Source organism: Physella acuta, unplaced genomic scaffold (genome assembly GCF_028476545.2).
Source record: "Physella acuta isolate Inbredline_101_S28 unplaced genomic scaffold, ASM2847654v3 ptg000008l, whole genome shotgun sequence".
In the NCBI taxonomy this organism is placed as follows: domain Eukaryota; kingdom Metazoa; phylum Mollusca; class Gastropoda; family Physidae; genus Physella; species Physella acuta.
Genome location: NW_026731528.1, coordinates 1,169,872 through 1,188,370, shown reverse-complemented (window position 1 = coordinate 1,188,370; position 18,499 = coordinate 1,169,872). Strand labels below are relative to the sequence as shown.

The window sequence follows — 18,499 nt, the reverse complement described above, 5'->3', positions numbered from 1 at the left end:
ACAGCTCATGAAGGACAATACATACAGGTTTGTTTATTAGCCATTCAAACATACATAATACAGACATGACCAACTTAAGTCCAGAATAATATTTAAAAATAAAAACCCAGAACTAATGAATTCAACTATACTGGAATAAAATACCATCCAGATAGGAATCCCTCTAAATACTGGTAAGAAAAACTTAACTCCCCCTCAGGAACAAACAAAAACCCTGGGTCGTTCATTCTATGTGCACCTTGTATAAAACATGCCCATTATTCATCCTTGTCTTACGGCATAAACACATTCAAGATGATTGAGGCATGCAAACAGACGCTAATCAGATCTTTCCTGAGCTGCACAAATAATATCCTACATTCTATAAAAGATCTTTGCTTAGTTAATCAAATAAGGTTTCCTTGGCAGAAATTGCTTAGATAATCACACAAATTTGGGCGTAGGTCATTCTTTGATACTAAAAATTGCTAGTGTAACGTATAATGCATTATGCTTTTAAATAAAAATGATTATTAAAAATGGGAAAATGGTGCTTATCTCTGCCGGCAGAAAGATTACAAGTAAAAAATAATGTCCTCAAGTTGTCTTGTCAAGTCTCATGGAGAGAACATTCTTGCCAGCGTTAAGCTTCACACAACCTCCCTAACACCACTGTCACTTGTATACAGACCATTTAGGCTTCAAACTCCAATCCCAAGCCAACCTTAAAAAAATAAAGCAAGTGTTGGAAACATTAGATAATTGGATAGATGCACATTGGAAGTTTATGAGGTTAAACAAAATTTATTTACAATACTTAGAAGATAAGCCTACCTTATGGCCTCCTTGGTTAATATTTTTGCCATCTATCAAGGCAGATATAGTCATCTTCACTCCTGCAAGAAATTTGTTAGAATATTAATGTATCATGCTGAATGGTAAAGAATAAATTTGCAATGGCAAAATATATTACATACATCACAATAAGACATGAAAACATTTGAAACGAAACAGTAAAATAAAACTGAACAGAATATTTGAAAAGAAAATGAAAACAAGAAATTTAAAACAAACTAAAATTTACTTATTCCTCCATTGGCTAATTCTGAAAAAGTTAACCAAATTTGTACTATTACAGCTATGGTTAAATATATACGGCTTTAGATTGTTCAAAAAAGTTAAGCAGAACATATTGTAAGTGGCTGCAAACCCTTAATGCATCATTTTCAAGCTACGATGAACTTTATCTTAACATGACAGGAAATTATAAAACTCACCATCTCTCAAAGTCTGTGTGTAGCCAATGCCTACATGACTTGAGTTGTTCACTTTAGCCTACACATGTACAAATAGAATTAATGCATAACAAAACTGGAATGGTTATAAAAAAAAAAAGCAATGTACATTATTGTTTTATAAAATGTTAAGAATTAAAATAAGTAAATTAAGATTGAATAAAAAAAAAAACTTACACTAATAGATGCATCATTGTCCAGCTTGTATTTGCCTCCTACAGCAAATGTGGTGCTACCAGTACCAGCTGCCCATGATAAATTCACTGCAGCTTCCAGATTATCACTCACTTTTTGGTGCACAGAGCCAACAAATTCTTGACCATCATTACTATCAAATAAAAGCAAAAAGTATTAACATGTTTAAGAAAAGACGTGAATCTAGAATTTCTACATCTGCCTAAAAGAAAAGCAGACTAAGCTTCTACCAGGTGAAAATTACATAAACATTGCTAATCAATTCATCCAAACTGGACTATTTAAAAAGAATAACTGCAATTGTACAGTAATTGAAGTAAGAAGGCAAGACTTGCAAAATAAAATAATTGCTGTGGTTTTGCAAAACCATGTCTACATTAAATTGTTGAATGCAAAAAAAGACCAACAAAAACAAAACAAAAAACTTGTCAGTTCAATTAATACATATAAATTGAATAAATGACAGTCACTATTCCGCACATAACTAAGACTAGAAATCTATAAAAAAATTTAATATTTTACACTTGTATTTTTAAACTGTGATGAATTCTATTTCAAACTATGGTCATGTATGAAGAAATTATCCTTATAACTTAAAATTTATGACTACAAAATTAAAACCACTTCACTGAGGATACTAAATTAGCTGTAAAGACTGCAAATTACTAAAGAAAAAAAAAAAAAAAAAAAAAAAAACAAAACAAAAAACCACAACAAAATTACAAACTAAATACACTTCCTTACTTGCCATCCTTCCAGGAGTTGTTGCTGAAAGTTTAATCCATTTTAAAACTAAAATCTTATTTTCCCAAGAGATTGACTCATGAATATACACTGTTAATAATAAATTTAAATGAAGCATACAGCACTATTAACTTGGGCTCTTTTAGGACATTTTAAAATAATTTTAACATGTAACTAGGGTTCCATTTGTACTTACACATGTGTTGTGAATGCAAAGTCGCCACCATTAAATCCAAAACCAAAGTTGCTGCGAGTAAGCTTAGATTTTGAGGTGTCAAAAGACACCTGGTATCCAGCAAGCCAGCCTTCATACCTGATGAGAAAAAATACATCATAATAATGTAAACATAAAAAAATAACAAAAAAAAAAGTTAAGTAGTAAGAAAAGAAAAATAAACTTGCCCTAATACTGCAGCACCATGAATGGTTGGCCCAGCAAAATCCAAGTCCATATCACAGTTCAAGTGTACATAATCCATTTTGTAAGCTGTCTTGATTTTACCACTCTTCTTACTGTGGAGGATTTTAAAATGTACAAGCATTATAACCATTGATAAATTTATTATATAAATTTAAATGTTATATAAATTTAACAAGGAAAAATGTATACCCAGTCTGTGGAGCAAATGATGTATCAAATGTCAACTCTAATCCTTCAGCAATTTGATCTTCAATTTTGATTTCTGTATTCAGCACATTGTCTGTATTCCATTTCTCAGTAAAAGTGATACCTTAAGGTTAAAAAAAACAACCTATTTAACTTGCATTAAAAAGAAACAGGAGCAGAAACCATGTCTTTAACAATATGACTAAAGTATTTTTAACAGTATATGCTAAACTCTTACCATAGTCTGTCCATTTGTATTTTGTTTCAAGACTACCAGACACTTTACCAGTGTCTCTGTTTGAGCTCAAGGAAGCTTTAAACTCAACATTGCTTTGTGTTTTTGTCTTGGCATCCAATTTAAAAAAGCCCCAATCTGAAAGCATAAAAGTTCGATCATTTTATAAGCTAATCTAATCTGCTAATTAAGCAAGAGAAAATGAAAATTAGCCTATACAATGAAAAAAAAAAGATCATGTATTGTATCAAACCAATGAGTTATATATTACAGTACTCACTGAATCCTTTGCTAAAAACATCACGTGCTGCTTTTCCTAAATCAGAGTATGATGGGGGAGCCATTGTTTATTTTCAAAATACTGAACTGAAAATAAAATGCAATCTCTCAATATATAGCCTAACATAAGCAGTGTTAGCATGAAATAAGATTTAATTGCACGTACAGAGTAGTATGACTAGAAAAAAACTACCCATGCCCACCATATGATGAACCACCAATAAAAATGTGTGTATAGTAGAATAATAAAAGGGCAAATAAGAGAAATTATCACACATTAGGCCCCTAATAAACCCGTTTTTAAAAATAGAATTAGCTGATATAGATATACCTATAGACATCTACTTAAATTAGGGCTTAGAGATACTTTAAATCCAAGTTCTAACACTGGCTTTAAAATAGTTTAAAAGTTCAAGTCAATGAGTAGATCTAGAATCTACCTTGCATTCTAACTATACTCCTAATGACTAATGGAGTCGTAATGGACTATGCCAGCCTGATGAAAAACTACACAAAATTATAGGCCTAAGTAAAAAGTGTAATAGGGCCCCAGTCTTAGGTTTAGCCTAAGTAGATCTAATTAGTTACTTAGTATTGAGATGTAGATCTATTATTATATGAAGACAAAATAAGTATGCTTTTATTTTTAACTTTAAAAAAATGACCTCCACCAGTAAGGACATATTTTTCATCTTGTGCACAGGTATAAAAAAGCCTTGAATGTAAGGCCTACATTTAAAAACTGATTAAATAAACATTCTGCAAATATTTTAAAAAAATAAGCAGGGGGCGGGGGCAAAGAGATGACACCAATCTTGTGAAATCACATTGAGGTGCAATTTGTCGCACACTGAGTTATGCCACAAGTACTGGATCTTGCTTGAATAATGAACTGCCGGCTCATTTATTATCTTTGCTCTCTTAAAATATAAGATCGAAATAGCTAAATTTCAACTTAATACATAGATATAGTCCAATGTATATCTAGACCAGATTCTTCTAGCTTAGATCTATCCCAGATCTTTATAAGTTTGATCTCAAGAATCGCTTGCTTGAGTAAGCCGTGGTGGAAAAATACGTCATTTGACCATTTTTCTGGACTAACAAAACGCAAGAAATGATAAGCCGGTTAACGAGTTATATCGCACATGCATACAATAAACATAGAAAGGCACTATTAGGAAAATGAATATAAAATGCATAAAATAACAAAACCTATTACTTAGGTTGAATAACCTTCCTTTCAGGTTAAATAAAATAGTCAAAGTAACTTACATTGCGTGAGCTGCAGGGAGAACAAGGTCACCGATATAAAATGTCGGAACGAGAATTCCGAAAACGTGACGAGAGCTCAATAATTAGTATAAATTATTATTATTTCATAAACAATCATTTATTTCAATATACCAAATATTTGTATATAAACAACGATTGTGTTTTATAACTATCTATTAGAAAACGCAAGATTATTAAATAAAGTTAGTTACAGAAATGTGACGCGATATTTTGTTTAATCGACTTTTACGTGTGTATCTTTATTAATAAGATATCAAGATAAATACTGATGCTTATAAAATTGAGAATGAAAAATATAACAATTTTAATATTTATGTAAGTTCATTTTAGCTGCGAAATAAAAGATCTAGACTTATATTTCTAAATGAGTTCATCTAGATCTGTCATTTATTTTCAAACGTATCGATACTTAGAATCGGTTATAAATCATTTGCTTACAATAAATACCAGTAGAAAGTATAAAATTCACTACTGGAAACTTTAAGAAACACGACTGTAAATAAAGAGTAGCAGTAAGTCACAAAGTGTTACAATTTAAGAATCAAGTCTGCAGTTCAATGAATCTTTTCTGTTTGATAAAGAGCTAGATTAGATCTAGTTCATCTAGAGCTGTATTAAATTATAATTATATAGATCTACCTGTAGTTTAGGCCTAAAAAAAAGAATTTTTTTTTAGAGTAGTAGGCCTACGTAGGTAAAACTCCATGATTTTAGCGTAGATTCTATTTTAATTTTATTCTCTGCTTCTTGTTTACCTCCAGTTGAGCGTATTTTATTATAATAACCGAAACACACCAAAACATTAGGAAAACACGATTTATTTATTTGTATTGTAACAAATAAAAATGAATTAAAAAAAAACAACTAAGAGACTAACTTTGTTTAAGATTTTGATAATTTTAAAATAATTTAGATATCTACTTTTGTCAAAACTTGAACTTGAGAAAAATCCAAATTTAGAATAATGAATGATATGAATGTGCTATGTTCATGTGTCATAATTTTTATTAATTTTCATTGCAATGGGTGAAGTACGTAAATGTAACTCACAATTGCAAGGCGGTTAAGTTTGTATTGTTACAATTATCTCCCAGGCATGATACTTTACTATAAATAAACATTTATGAACTTACAATGACCCCAAAACTGAGGCCAACACAATTTCAAACAGCTATTGCCTGAGCTATGACGTATGCTGATAATTAAAGTCTAGTCAATGTGAACTCACGGTGAGCCCGCGACAGTGTAAGGATTTTTCTACCGCTGATGATCACACGATATTTAATTGGAACAGTTCTAATGCTTTTTAAATGTTTTTTTTTACCTTTTCTAATTAAAAATCACATTCATAAAAAATAAGTAGATCTAGTGTTTTCCTAACGTTTTTGTGTGTTTTGGTTGTGTTTATAATAAAATACGCTCAACTGGGTCGGCGTGGTCGAGTCGGTAGCGCTCATGGTTGCTAAACCGAAAAGTCTCGAGTTCGAACCCTCGGGCAGATGAGGCTTGTTAGCTGGGGACAGCCACTCTTCTAGTAGAGTTATTTAAAAAAAAATATCTTGAATAATTAAAATTATAGCCTATTATTTCATAGTATTTTTAAAATCTCTTTGTTAACATAACATGTTTATGTGATTTTGCAACAAGCAGACTTAATACATTTGGGATGGGGGTCGTCCATAAATGATGTCACACTTGTAGGGGGGAGGGGGTCCGTAATTTTGTGACGGTGTGTGACAAGGAGGAGGGGGGTTCAGACGTCACACTTTTGCATTATAAAAAAATTATGTTAGAAAATGAATTTCATAATGCACTTTAAAAATCATTGGCACCCTTAATTTAATTTATTGCTATTAAAAATGCTGTAGGATTGCTTTTTTGTGTGGTAAATCTGATCTAGATTCTACTACCCAATGAAATGTCCTAAAATTTATAATTTTCCTCTTTAAAAATTCCTGAAATTTTAACAACTTAGGTGCAACTTAGAAAAAATAAATTATTTCATCTCAACTGTTTTTGTTTAAACCCTAATTTAATTAAACATTAGGTATTAAAACAATTCCTCCATGAAATTTCCCTTCAACAGCTTTTATCTAAATTTAAGGTAGCTAAATTTTCTACAACTTTTGATCTTAATTATATGCTAATTTTATTGACCATTTGCAGCCATTTCAGAATGGAAAGTAAGATGGAGTCTGTTGATACCTGGACATGTGAAGATGTTGAGTTTTGGCTTGAAGAGAATGGACTAGATAAATATGCTGAGCTGCTTACAAAAACTCATAAAATTGATGGCCAGGTCCTTATGCATTTAACTGAAAAGGATTTAAGAGAGCCTCCATTACAGATGACAGTGCTAGGGGACATAAAGCGATTAGCATTGTTTATACAGGAGCTCCGCTCATTTTCATCACAGACTTCCCCCGGTGTGTCTAGAAAAAAGGGCTCGGCAAGTATTTTAGAAGGGAAAAGTAAGGAAAAGAAACAGAGTCCAACCAGCCCCCAGCGTCACAGAGTTACCCCAGTTCAGGATAGCACAGAGTCAGAAGATGTTGATAGTTCCAGCTACAGTGTTAGTCTGCAGAGAAAGCAGGCTAAAGATATTCCTCTGGAATTATGGAAAACGCTGCTTAGCTTTGTGTATGTTTTTGGAGTCTTCATGGTCACAGCTTTTGTTATGGTTGTTGTCCATGACCGGGTTCCGGAAATGGACAAGTATCCACCTTTGCCTGACCTGTTCTTAGATAATATGCCTTATGTCCCATGGGCTTTTGATGCTTGTGAGTTGGTAGGCTTAGTCTTGGGCACTATGTGGTTCATACTTCTTGTATTTCATAAGCACAGGTTTGTTATGTTTATTTTTTTACATTAAAAAATACATAAATTTAATAGTAATTATTATATATATATATATATATATATATATATATATATATATATATATATATATATATATATATATATATATTTCAATCTCTATCTCTCTTTAGATATACCTATAAGCATACAAATGTATTTATTTATAAATAGATTAATACTAAAGGAAGGTATTTTTTCTAATAGGTTTGTTTTAATGCGTCGCATGTTCTCCCTGACTGGTACAATATTTCTCCTGCGTTGTGTCTGTATGTTGATCACGTCTCTCTCAGTACCAGGCAAACACCTACAATGTAGTGGCAAGGTAAGGGATTTTGATATTTTAAATAGTTGCATTGCATCTTTTAGGACAGTGGTTCCCAACCTTTTTCGAGTGGCGACCCCCTTTTATAAAAAGTAAGTGACCCGCGACCCCCATAGAATTAAAAAGCCGAAATTAGTATGGAAATTAATAAGCACTAAAATAAGATTTTTCAAGTAGACTTTCATCATGAACTACTCTTGATAACTGTTTTAATAGCATGAGTAAAACTGCATACTATTCACTAAACCTTCGTGGTTAAGTTTTTAATTTAAAAAAAAATTTGTTAACGCCAACCTATGTCATTATAATTATCTTAATTTTGTTTTTAATCGAAGAATAGTGTTGAAAATATATTCTCGAAAAGTCAACCAATTTTACGTTTGTGTATGAATGGTGAATACTACACCAAAATTGTGTCTGCAGTTTTTCATCTTACACGGAATCATTCTGCAAATCAAAGAATTCATCTTGTAATTCATCGGTAATGTTGGCAACATCAAGGGAATAAGAGAATGGGTAATGCGTAAATGCAGATTCTTCTTTTTTCAGTTCAGAGAAATAGCGATGCAGTTCGTTTTCAAGAGATTCAAGGTGCCCAGAAATCACTTCTTTCAAAATTTTAATTATCTCACAATTAGACTCATCTACCACACCGCAGAGTTTCTCAAATTTACAATATTTCCAAGATTTGTTTTCTTTACCTGATTTTGCAGCTTTGATAAAAATGCCCCGAGATTATCATGGAAAGTTATAATATTCATTCATTTTCCCTGAAGCTTCAGGTTAAGCTTATCTTGATGTTCGAACATATCTGCTAGGTATGATACTCTCTCCAACCACTCTATGTCGTTTTAAGTATACCAAAAAGTCTTGTTTCCTTTGCACTCCGAAGAACAATTTGATTTCAGATTTCAATTCAAAAACACAATTTACAACATTTCGTTTGACAGCCAGCGTACTGTAGTGTAGAAGAGCAGAACCTCGTGATCTATATTAATGTTTTTGCACAGTTCTTTGAAGGCTCCAGATTTTATATAATTTACGACTTATACTAGCAATGGACTCTTGATGTCGATTGGTTAGGGCAGTGGTTAGGGAGCTAAATCTTTTCTGTTTTCTGAAAGCCCGATTTTGAGCTAAACATAGATGGCGCACCATCCGTACAAACCCCCACAGCCGTTCTAACCCATTTTAATCATCCAGTTTCAAAAAAGATATTTATTTTCTCCATGTTATCTTCACAAAAAAGCAACTCTTTTATCTTTGCTATCATCCGCATGAATAAAGACACAGACCAGCAACTGCGAACACGAACTCACGTCTGTTGATTTATCAACTTGAAAAGCAAACAATGGTGAAAGCTTAATTTCAATAAAAATGTGTTATTTACATACATTTACGTACATGCAGCGTTTGATGAGATTTTCTCCTATTGTTTTTTTTTTTTTTTGGTTTGCATTTTTTATCGCGACTTCATTTGATGCTTGCACTAATGCTGGTGAAAACTTCCTGTTCGATCAAGTCTCTGGCGTTTGCAACTAGCTTCTTACCGACGAAAGAACTCTATATATTTTTGGTGTGTTCCGAATGACTCGTCTCAAATGACGTTTTAGTTTTGAAGATTTCATAGATTCGTGACTGAGAACAACTTTGTACAATGCGCTTTGTTTCTTCTCTATTACATTTCCAGTGATGTTAATGAAGCCGAATTTTAAAAAATTCTTCTAAATATTTGTTTTGTTTCAAATTACTAAGGTTTAGTCTACCAGTTGGCGACCCCCGAGAAAGACCTTCGCGACCCCCAGGGGGGTCGCGACCCCCAGGTTGGGAACCCGTGTTTTAGGATACTTTTTAAAAAAATGATATATTTGTTACTGTGCAAAAGAATGAGAATTAATTTGAGTTTATCCATCTTTGTTCTAGAGGTATGGAGATATGTATACTAGACTTGAAAGAACATTTGAGATTTGGAAGGGGATGGGGATGTCCCTTCAAGGTGTGAGATCCTGTGGAGACTACATGTTCAGTGGACACACAACTGTTATTACCCTGCTCAATTTTTTCATCACTGAATGTGAGTACATAAATGAGTACATAAATGAGGAGTCCACTTTCAAAACCTGCTAAGTCGACTTTTTACAAAAATTGAGTTATCCTCCTTGGCTCTTTTATTAAGTAAAAACCCAGTTTTTTTAGTTTTGACAATCATGACCTACTAAGTTCGCTAATTTCGCTTGTTAAAAAACGATCCACTTGCAAAACCTCCTAAGCATTTGTTTTCAATTCCTACTAAATAACGAGCCAATGGCAGCAGTTTTTAGCTATAGGATAGAGCCAATCACAATTTAGATTGCTTATAGGCGACTTCCTTCCATGTACATCATTCAATCTTTCAAGATAGCTGAATGTAATGCGAGTTTCATTGTAATTTGTGAAAATGCCACTGAATCCACCATCAAAGCTTAAAAAAAAAAACATTCTAATTCAGAGGTAAGCCATCTTCTAAATTTTTAATGTTATTAATAATATACTCCTTACCACTGTGTAACTGTACTAGAACTAGATCTATTTTTACTTTCTCGTATATACGTAGTATAGAGAAAGTATTGTAATCGTGCAAAAAAAAAAAAAATCGAGATTTTTACAAATCTCGACGTTTTACACCTCACTGATACGGAAAAACATAATTTTGCAATCTTGTCCGTATGTCTGTGTGTGTGTGTGTCTGTCCGTGTGTGTGTCTGTCCGTGTGTAAACACGATAACTTGAGTACCGTTACTGCTAGGTTGATGAAATTTCATATATAAGTATTTTATCAAAATCGTAGATCCGTATCAACTTTTGAGCGATTTCCGATAACCGGAAGTGGTACTTTTCCTACTTTGAATTTTTTAAAAGCCTATAACTTGAGTACTATTTCAGATAGATAAATGAAATTTCACATGTAAGTAAAAGATCTAATTCTCTACCTTCTGTTAAATTTTGAGTAATTTCCGTTGACTGGAAGTAGTAATTTACGCTACTTCCGATTTCTCAAAAAACTAATGTAAATTTTAAAAGTACTAATAATATTGCGCACTATTATGCGCTTTTTTTATTTGCGTTCACTTGGTGTGCAATTAATTTGTCTACGAGATTTTATTCTATTTTAAAAACTTTAAGTATTTAAAATGGATTAAAAATCATGTCTATAGCCCGAGTTTCCATCCCCTGTTATTTTATATAAGAATATTCGAGAAAGTTTAGGGGAGATCACTCCCGGTTTATTTTATTTGTGTTACACTCTACACTGTACTGTAGTCACTACACTACTGATCCTATTGTTACAGCCTGTTTGTTAACAAAATTAAAATATACATTATACATTGTTATTCTACCTTCCCCAGACATTCACAAAAACCAGCTGTGAGAGCTGACTGCAGACATACCAGGAAGGCAGCCTTCAAGTGTGCAGAGCTCACAAGCAGGGACATGGCAACATGCAACTCATTGTTCTACAGCCACACCAAAAAAGCTGACCAGGACAATTTCATTGTGGCCTCAGCCAAAAAACCAAATAGAAAACAAGCAATGAAACATGTAAACGCCAACGGACAACATGTGTGACATCATTTTTTTGTCATGAAGGAGACAAAAACGAGGGTGTGAGTCTGTAAGGACTTTTTCTTTGCTGGTTATTGGACGCTCTCGTGTTGAAAACATTGCTAAAAACATAAAGCTACATGGAGGAGTGTCAAAGGAAAACGTAGTGATGGATCAAAAGTGCATTAAGTATGGCCCCAAAAGAACTGCTGTATGTACTTTTTTAAAAGGGCTTAAAGGCAGGGAAAGCCATTACGGCAGACTTAAGTCCAAAAAAATCTACTTGCCTTCTACAATCACTTCTATAAAGCAGCTATGGAAGATGTTTCTGACAGACACTACAGAAATCCAAGTCACCTATGAATTCTTCAGAAGGATTTTCAAAAGAGACTTTAGAATTGGTTTTGGTTCGCCCACAAAATATGCTCATTCTGTGAACAAGAGAGAAATCAGATAAAGGCAGAGTTGGATCCATAAAAAAAAAAAACAGACATTAATAACTGCCTTACATGTTCACAAGACGAGAGCAAATGCTTTTTATGATCTCCTTTATGAAAAAGAGGGACTAAAGGTACTCTGTTTTGACCATCAGCAAAATCAGGTGTTGCCTTAAGTCCCAGACCAGATAGCTTATTAGAGTAGGCAGTTATATTTTTATAATGTCACTGTAGTTGAAGTAAATGACTTGGGCACCCTGTAGCCAGATAATGTTTTTACTTATGTTTGGAGGGAGGATCAGTTTGCAAAAAATAGCTCATCCTGCTCCAGTGCTGTTTTTCATGCTCTTCAAAAGTCAAACATGAATGGCATTGACTGTGTTCGCCTCGTGTCCGATGCTTGTGGTGGGCAGAATTAAAATAGCGCCCTTATTCAGATGGCATCACACTGGCTAGTAACCCACGCTCCACCTGGGGTAAACACTATGGAGCTGTTGTTCCCAGTCAGAGGACATTCCTTCCTGCCATCTAACAGGGTTTTTGGAGTGTTGGGAAACAAAATTAGAAAGAAAGAAAGGATTTATTCCCCAGTGGAATACCTGGAGATCTACAGAGATCAAGGCACTGTGAGATTGGCAGAGGCGAACTGGGATATACTTGATTTCAAATCCCTATCTGATCAGACCCTGAAGAAACCTCTGTCAATAAAAATTCAGGAAAATAAGTGGTTTATAATTTTTAAAGGAAAAAATTGTGTCATGGCTCAGGCAGAACCAAACTACAGAAATTTTTTAAATAAACCAGTTGCTGTTAATAAAAGAGGAAAATCTTTTGCAGTAAACCCATCTTATGTTGTGCCAGGTGTCAAGGTAAATGCGGCCAAAATTACTGACATTAAAAAACTTAAGTCAGAACATGCTGGAGATGACTGGGAGACAAACCAAAAATTTCATTTCTTGAAATCTGTTGTTGCTGACGCCATTCAAGCTGCCGATGATGACAATGAGGAATGTGACTGTCTTTGCGAGGATGAAGCCTCCAATGTTGTTTAGACTTAATCAAACCCAGAAGGCTCCCCCCACCTTCAGTGCTATGTAACTTCTTATTTTCCCCAATAAAATTATCCCTGTGGATTTTATTCCCAGGGTGTAAACTGTACACTTTTTGTTGCCATAATTTAATTTTAACTGTATGTTTTGTGTTGTCTGTTACCATACATGTTTCCTGCTAGTTTTTTTAAATGATTCAATGACTGCTTTAAGTCTTATCAGTCATAATAATTTTACATTGTTGTTTAATTTGCCATAAACTAAGAAACTCTGATTGGCAGGCTAGACAGCAGAGAAATAAGTTTAGACTTGTTCTTAGAAATATGCAAATATTAGTGGTAAACACTTTACTATGAGGTGGGTAGACATGAATTACTGCCAAGGATTAAACTCTCTTTATTGTCTGTAAGAAATAAGCATTATAGCCACTCTTCTATAAACTTCTTCTTTAACCTGCTAAGTATTTAAACCACTCAAAACCTGCTAAGTACATGAAACGCTTTCAAAACCTGCTAAGTAAAAACTTTGTCCTTCATTATCAAAGGCTGAAATTTTCTTTAATTTTATGTTGTTTGTTCCAAATGACTTACTTAAAGGCATTTTTTTAGCATAGCTAAATCCCGAATCTGTAGCTAAACATTAAGTGATGATTTTAAAAAAGTGTATTTTTCTGAGAATCTTCAGCTACTTAGCAGGTTTTGCAAGTGGACTCCTCAAATTACAATATATAAATATTTTCTAATGTGAAGCACATTATTATGTTTTATATTCTACTAAAACTTACTGCAGTTTGTATTTATTTACGTAAATAATTGAATAAAAAAATGCTTAGAATTTGTACAAAAGTCACACAGAAACTATATATTTAAGTTTTTATAAACACATTTTAATAAAACAACATAATTTTTTAAATTTCTAAAGCACCTTGAGAGAGTATTCCTAGTGGATGTCGTCATACCAACGATTTATTTAGTCTCATATTGATTTGTTAGCCATTGATGATAGTTAATTTATCTAGAGTTAGGTTAAAGCTCTGATAAAACTGTGACACTTGCTATCCCATTTACATCAGTCAAATGCTGAAAAGATTTTTCTTGTTTGTTTTCCCAGATACACCAAGGAAGTTCTACTACATCCACATAGCCTCCTGGTGCCTTAACTTTTTTGGTATTTTCTTCCTGCTGGCAGCACATGAGCATTATTCAATCGATGTTTTCATGGCATTTTACCTGTCCTCTCGCCTCTTCATGTACTATCACACCCTGGCCAACAACAGGGCTCTCATGGCGCCGGATGCCAAGCGCACCAGGATTTGGTTCCCCCTTTTCTCATTCTTCGAGTCCAAGTGTGAGGGGCGCTTGTCAAACCAGTTTGAGCTGCCGTTCAAGTACATCATCCCCTGCTGGCATGTGGTTCAGACCTGGCTCCTGGCTGTTATTCCTTGTGCTAAAAATGGCGCTGCCAGTGGACTAGCTGGCTGCTCGGATAAACTTGCGTCGTACCTGTCCAAGAACCACCAAGAACCAGCTAGCAAGGTGGATTAATTGTAAGATTCTAACTCTTTCTGTGTTGAAAAATTTACTGAATGAATTTACTTCATTAAAGTTGAAGTGAGATATGGAAGTGTAAATCAGGAGTGGGATCATCTTGAGTGTTGGTTTATTCTCTTGTTGGAGTTGGCTGCAAAACATATGATCATTATATATATTTTTAACCAATATATATTAAATTGTTTCTGCATTGCTTAAAGAAGATAAAATTACCTGGGGTGCTTGAAGAATAAAAGTAAAAAAATTAAGTGGCGTATACAGCCACTGAAGAAATAGAAATCTGCCAGTTTTCTGTCACAGAGCATGATATCAAAGTATTAATGTCTAGTCAGCTCTGTTTGAAGAAGTATGTAAGGGCACACTGCTGTATGGTATTGTGTGGATATTAGACAATACTGACCAGTCTTCAAGGTTTCATGTCGAATTGCTTATTGTGAAATGACATGTATAGGTTGAATTTCAACATATCACTTTATAAAAAAAATTATCAATAAATATATATATTTTTTTTTACCTGAAAAGTATTACATTCTATAAATTCAGAAAGTTGTATTATTATATGCAAGATTTAACTATTTTCAAATAACATTTTGTTTCAGTTAAGCTAATACAGTATTGTAGTTTTATTTAAGCAAGAGTTGGGAATAATTGAGTAGTTTGCAAGCATTTGATATCTACAATGTAAAATCAGCTGAAATTTTAAAAATTATGTTATTTGACCAAAATAATTAGTCATTACATGCAGTTGTTATTTGCATAATTTTGTTAATAAATCTCCGATGCTTTCTTGCATAGATGGACTCTACCCTCAGGACTTTCCATAATCATGTACTGTTATTTTTCTATGCATATTTGTACTATTGACTTCTAGCTTATGCAGGTCAGGTCACTGAGCTGAATGCAAACATTCCCATCCTACCGATAAACATTTTTACCATGACATTTTATGTACTTGTTAAGTAAATCACATGACAATAGTGACAGATGTATCAGCACATCTTAAGCTTGTGTATTAAGCTCATATAATGTAAAGCTCATCATTAAGCTCTGGTTTGTGCAGCTTTATGTTTAGGGTATAAAATGCTCTGGTCAGATCATAGTGTGCCTTTAAGAAATTTTTTGTTACTGGAAGACTTTGTGGACACGCATAACCAAGACTATTTGACATGACAATCTGATTCTTTAGAACAAATGGGATACAATGGTTCAGTGACTATATTCTGTGCTATGTATGGCTGCTGATGACCATTGGTTTATATTGTGATATTTGGCCTGGTGTTTGATATATTTAAACCATCCCTGTGTCAAAACAGATATATTTATACATTATGAGAAAAATCCTTGACAAAAGTATGTCCATATTGCAATTGTTAGAGGTCACAGAAATTAATTAGCCAAGGTAAGAGTGACTACAGGTAAAGTAAACCATTTTTGTAGTACATTTTTGTTCAGGGTAAATTTTGAATGAATGAAGTTTTATTTTTACTATAGTAATTGCAGATTTGATAATTTAAAAATGTTTTGAATAATTTTTAACAAATCAAGTGAAATAAAAACATTTTATAAATCATTTTGTGCCTGAATGGAATTATCCTTATTTTTCAATTTCTTGTTGCTTTTGAATTTTTGGATCATTTTTATTCTTATCAGCCATATTGGGTAAGCAGCTTTTTAATTTTTAAAAGCATTTTTTGCTAGGTTATTTAGGTTTTATACATAACAGAAGTTAATTTTTCAAACTAGATGCATTCCAGTTCCTGCAGTTTTCTTATTTGCTTGTCATTTAGTTAATCTTTTTTTCTAAAGAACAAAAGCTTCTAATGTATTATTGTCTTTACTTGAATGAACCCTTCCGTGTAACAAGGGAACAATAAACATTTCTCTTAGTATTCTACTTTTGTTTTGAGACTGCCACTTGTAGCAGTATAAAAATAAAATTGAAGAAGGTGCTAGCTACTTCAAGCTAAAGATTGTCTCCTATATTCATTTATATACTTCATTATTAATTGTTAGCAATTTGGAAATTATATGGTATTTTTATAGGTGTAATTTTTTAAACCTTTTTTTCTGAATTTTACCATTTTTTAGCTGTTTTACACAAGAAAATATTTATCAACAATCAAGGATGATATAAATGTTCATTATTTTCAACTTTCTTCTCTTCCAAACCGAGTTTTCCAGTTAATTTTGTGATTTTGCTTAGCATTGATTTGCACTTGTTTCTTATGGTCATGTTTTCTAAAAATAACACTTAAGTGATCACATTTGTGATTGTTTGCACATTTTGACTCATGACTAACAGTATTTGATTCCTAAATTTTTTACCGAACATATTTACATCTAGTTTATATTCTCAAAACATATGACTGCCTATATTTTTCAAGTTTTTTTTTTTTAAATTTTCTTGAGGATATATAACAGATTTTACTGGCTTGTTACTGTTATAGCATATTGACATTACATTGAATGATAGCTTTTGTTAATTTTTGTGCAAATGACAATCAATGAGTTTGTTAAATGTTTGCACTTTTCATGTTTAAAAACCTATAAACTTTGAAGATAAATTGTTTTATTTGTTAGAAAAAAATTACTCATTTTGCATGAGTTCTATTGTACTTGCTGTGATAAACATGTTAAAACTATACATTCAATGCCAAAAGTCTAGACTTGATTTGGTATATTGCCTGTTGAAAGAACCCTGTGAATGAATTCACTGACTAAGTCACCTTCCACTGAAATAATAACTAAAGTCAGTACCCACCAGAACTCTAATTCAGTCAAAAGTCAGTCACTGTTTGTGCAACATTTTCTGCTAGATTGTATATGTAATTATTGATTTGTGTTTTTGTAACAATTGTATCAGGATTTGTACTAGCAACAGTTATGTTGGTTTGTGTGTCTGCAACAATTGTTTCCAGTTTGTTTGCTAATATTTGTAACATGTGACCATCTGTGTTCCTGCAAAATTTGTGCCATGTTTGTGTGTGTTTGCAACATTTGTGTGCCTGCAACTTTTGTGCCCTATTTGTGCATGAGTGTGTGCAACATTTGTAACCTGCTTGGGTGTGTATGCAATTATTTGTGCCCTGTTTGTGTGCCTACAACATTTGTGCCCAGTTTGTGTGCCTGCAATATTTGTGCCCTGTTTGTGTGCGTGCAACATTTGTGCCCAGTTTGTGTGCCTGCAACATTTGTGCCCAGTTTGTGTGCCTGCAATATTTGTGCCCTGTTTGTGTGCGTGCAACATTTGTGCCCAGTTTGTGTGCCTACAACATTTGTGCCCAGTTTGTGTGCCTGCAATATTTGTGCCCTGTTTGTGTGCGTGCAACATTTGTGCCCAGTTTGTGTGCCTGCAACATTTGTGCCCTGCTTGTATGTTTATGGAGTGTTTGTCTACTGAAATCATTCTACAATGTATCTTGCAATAATTTTATCACCAATTAATGAACTGTCTACAGATTTATTCATCACCTAGTCATGTACCGTACAGAGATACTTTCTATATTGTCAGAACATTCATGTACTGAACAGAGATTCTTTCTATATTGTCAGAACATTCATGTACCAAACAGAGATACTTTGTATATTGCCAGAAAGTTCATGTACCGAACAGAGATTCTTTCTATATTGCCAGAACTTTTGTCAGAAATATATTCAACGTTTTATTGAGAGATGGTCGTTTTATGGAGCAAGTTTTTCTTGGCGTCCTGGTTTTTCTGAAAAAATTGTGTTAGTTTTATTTTGCTCCATTAGCGCTGTATGCCAACAAATTCATGATTGTTTTAAGTCCAAGCAATGCAAATTTTCTGTAAATAAAGATAATTTAACAACAAAGTGTGTTTTCATTTAACTTCTTTGTTTTATGATAGGTTATTTAACAAGAGAGGCAGCACTTTTTATAATTAATAAAATTGACTTTTCTACATAATTGATCCATGACCATTTTCATGTTTAATGATAACGTGTATAAATTTAAAACTTATCCGGACTAGAGTAGTTGCAGCTTCGGTAGGAGATTATACTCATGTGACTGTAATGTTAGATGGGATATTTGACTTGTGTGGTTGTGA

General features: G+C 33.2%; 2 protein-coding genes across 7 annotated transcripts; one reads left to right on the top strand and one right to left on the bottom strand.

Annotated features, from left to right (window-relative positions):
* Positions 1-13: 13 nt before the first annotated feature.
* On the bottom strand, positions 14-4,719 carry LOC131956053 (voltage-dependent anion-selective channel protein 2). Of its 6 annotated transcripts, none has more exons than XM_059320451.1 (12): positions 4,610-4,719; positions 3,336-3,421; positions 3,059-3,193; positions 2,824-2,944; positions 2,616-2,726; positions 2,410-2,526; positions 2,214-2,237; positions 1,452-1,602; positions 1,257-1,314; positions 1,064-1,084; positions 814-875; positions 14-703 (listed from the first exon to the last, which is right to left on the bottom strand). In XM_059320451.1, exons 2-12 carry the CDS (start codon positions 3,397-3,399, stop codon positions 674-676), a joined length of 894 nt encoding a protein of 297 aa, XP_059176434.1. In that variant the 5' UTR covers positions 3,400-3,421; positions 4,610-4,719; the 3' UTR covers positions 14-673. The 6 variants fall into 6 exon arrangements, with proteins under 6 accessions (XP_059176434.1, XP_059176521.1, XP_059176585.1 ...); XM_059320538.1 differs by having other exon boundaries at positions 4,557-4,616; XM_059320602.1 differs by lacking the exon at positions 4,610-4,719 and adding an exon at positions 4,550-4,568.
* A 393-nt stretch (positions 4,720-5,112) lies between these two features.
* LOC131955967 (sphingomyelin synthase-related protein 1) lies at positions 5,113-17,656 on the top strand. Its single transcript, XM_059320330.1, has 5 exons — positions 5,113-5,142; positions 6,797-7,474; positions 7,694-7,811; positions 9,735-9,885; positions 13,990-17,656. Exons 2-5 carry the CDS (start codon positions 6,807-6,809, stop codon positions 14,421-14,423), a joined length of 1,371 nt encoding a protein of 456 aa, XP_059176313.1. The 5' UTR covers positions 5,113-5,142; positions 6,797-6,806; the 3' UTR covers positions 14,424-17,656.
* Positions 17,657-18,499: the final 843 nt, after the last annotated feature.

Coding starts and splice junctions, on each gene's coding strand:
- LOC131955967 (XM_059320330.1), top strand. CDS start 6,807: ATGGAAAGTAAGATGGAGTCTGTTGATACCTGGACATGTGAAGATGTT. Junction 7,812..9,734: donor ACCTACAATGTAGTGGCAAG/GTAAGGGATTTT, acceptor TCTTTGTTCTAG/AGGTATGGAGATATGTATAC. Junction 9,886..13,989: donor CAATTTTTTCATCACTGAAT/GTGAGTACATAA, acceptor TTGTTTTCCCAG/ATACACCAAGGAAGTTCTAC.
- LOC131956053 (XM_059320451.1), bottom strand. CDS start 3,399: ATGGCTCCCCCATCATACTCTGATTTAGGAAAAGCAGCACGTGATGTT. Junction 3,194..3,335: donor TGTTTTTAGCAAAGGATTCA/GTGAGTACTGTA, acceptor TTATGCTTTCAG/ATTGGGGCTTTTTTAAATTG. Junction 1,603..2,213: donor AACTCCTGGAAGGATGGCAA/GTAAGGAAGTGT, acceptor TTTATTTGATAG/TAATGATGGTCAAGAATTTG.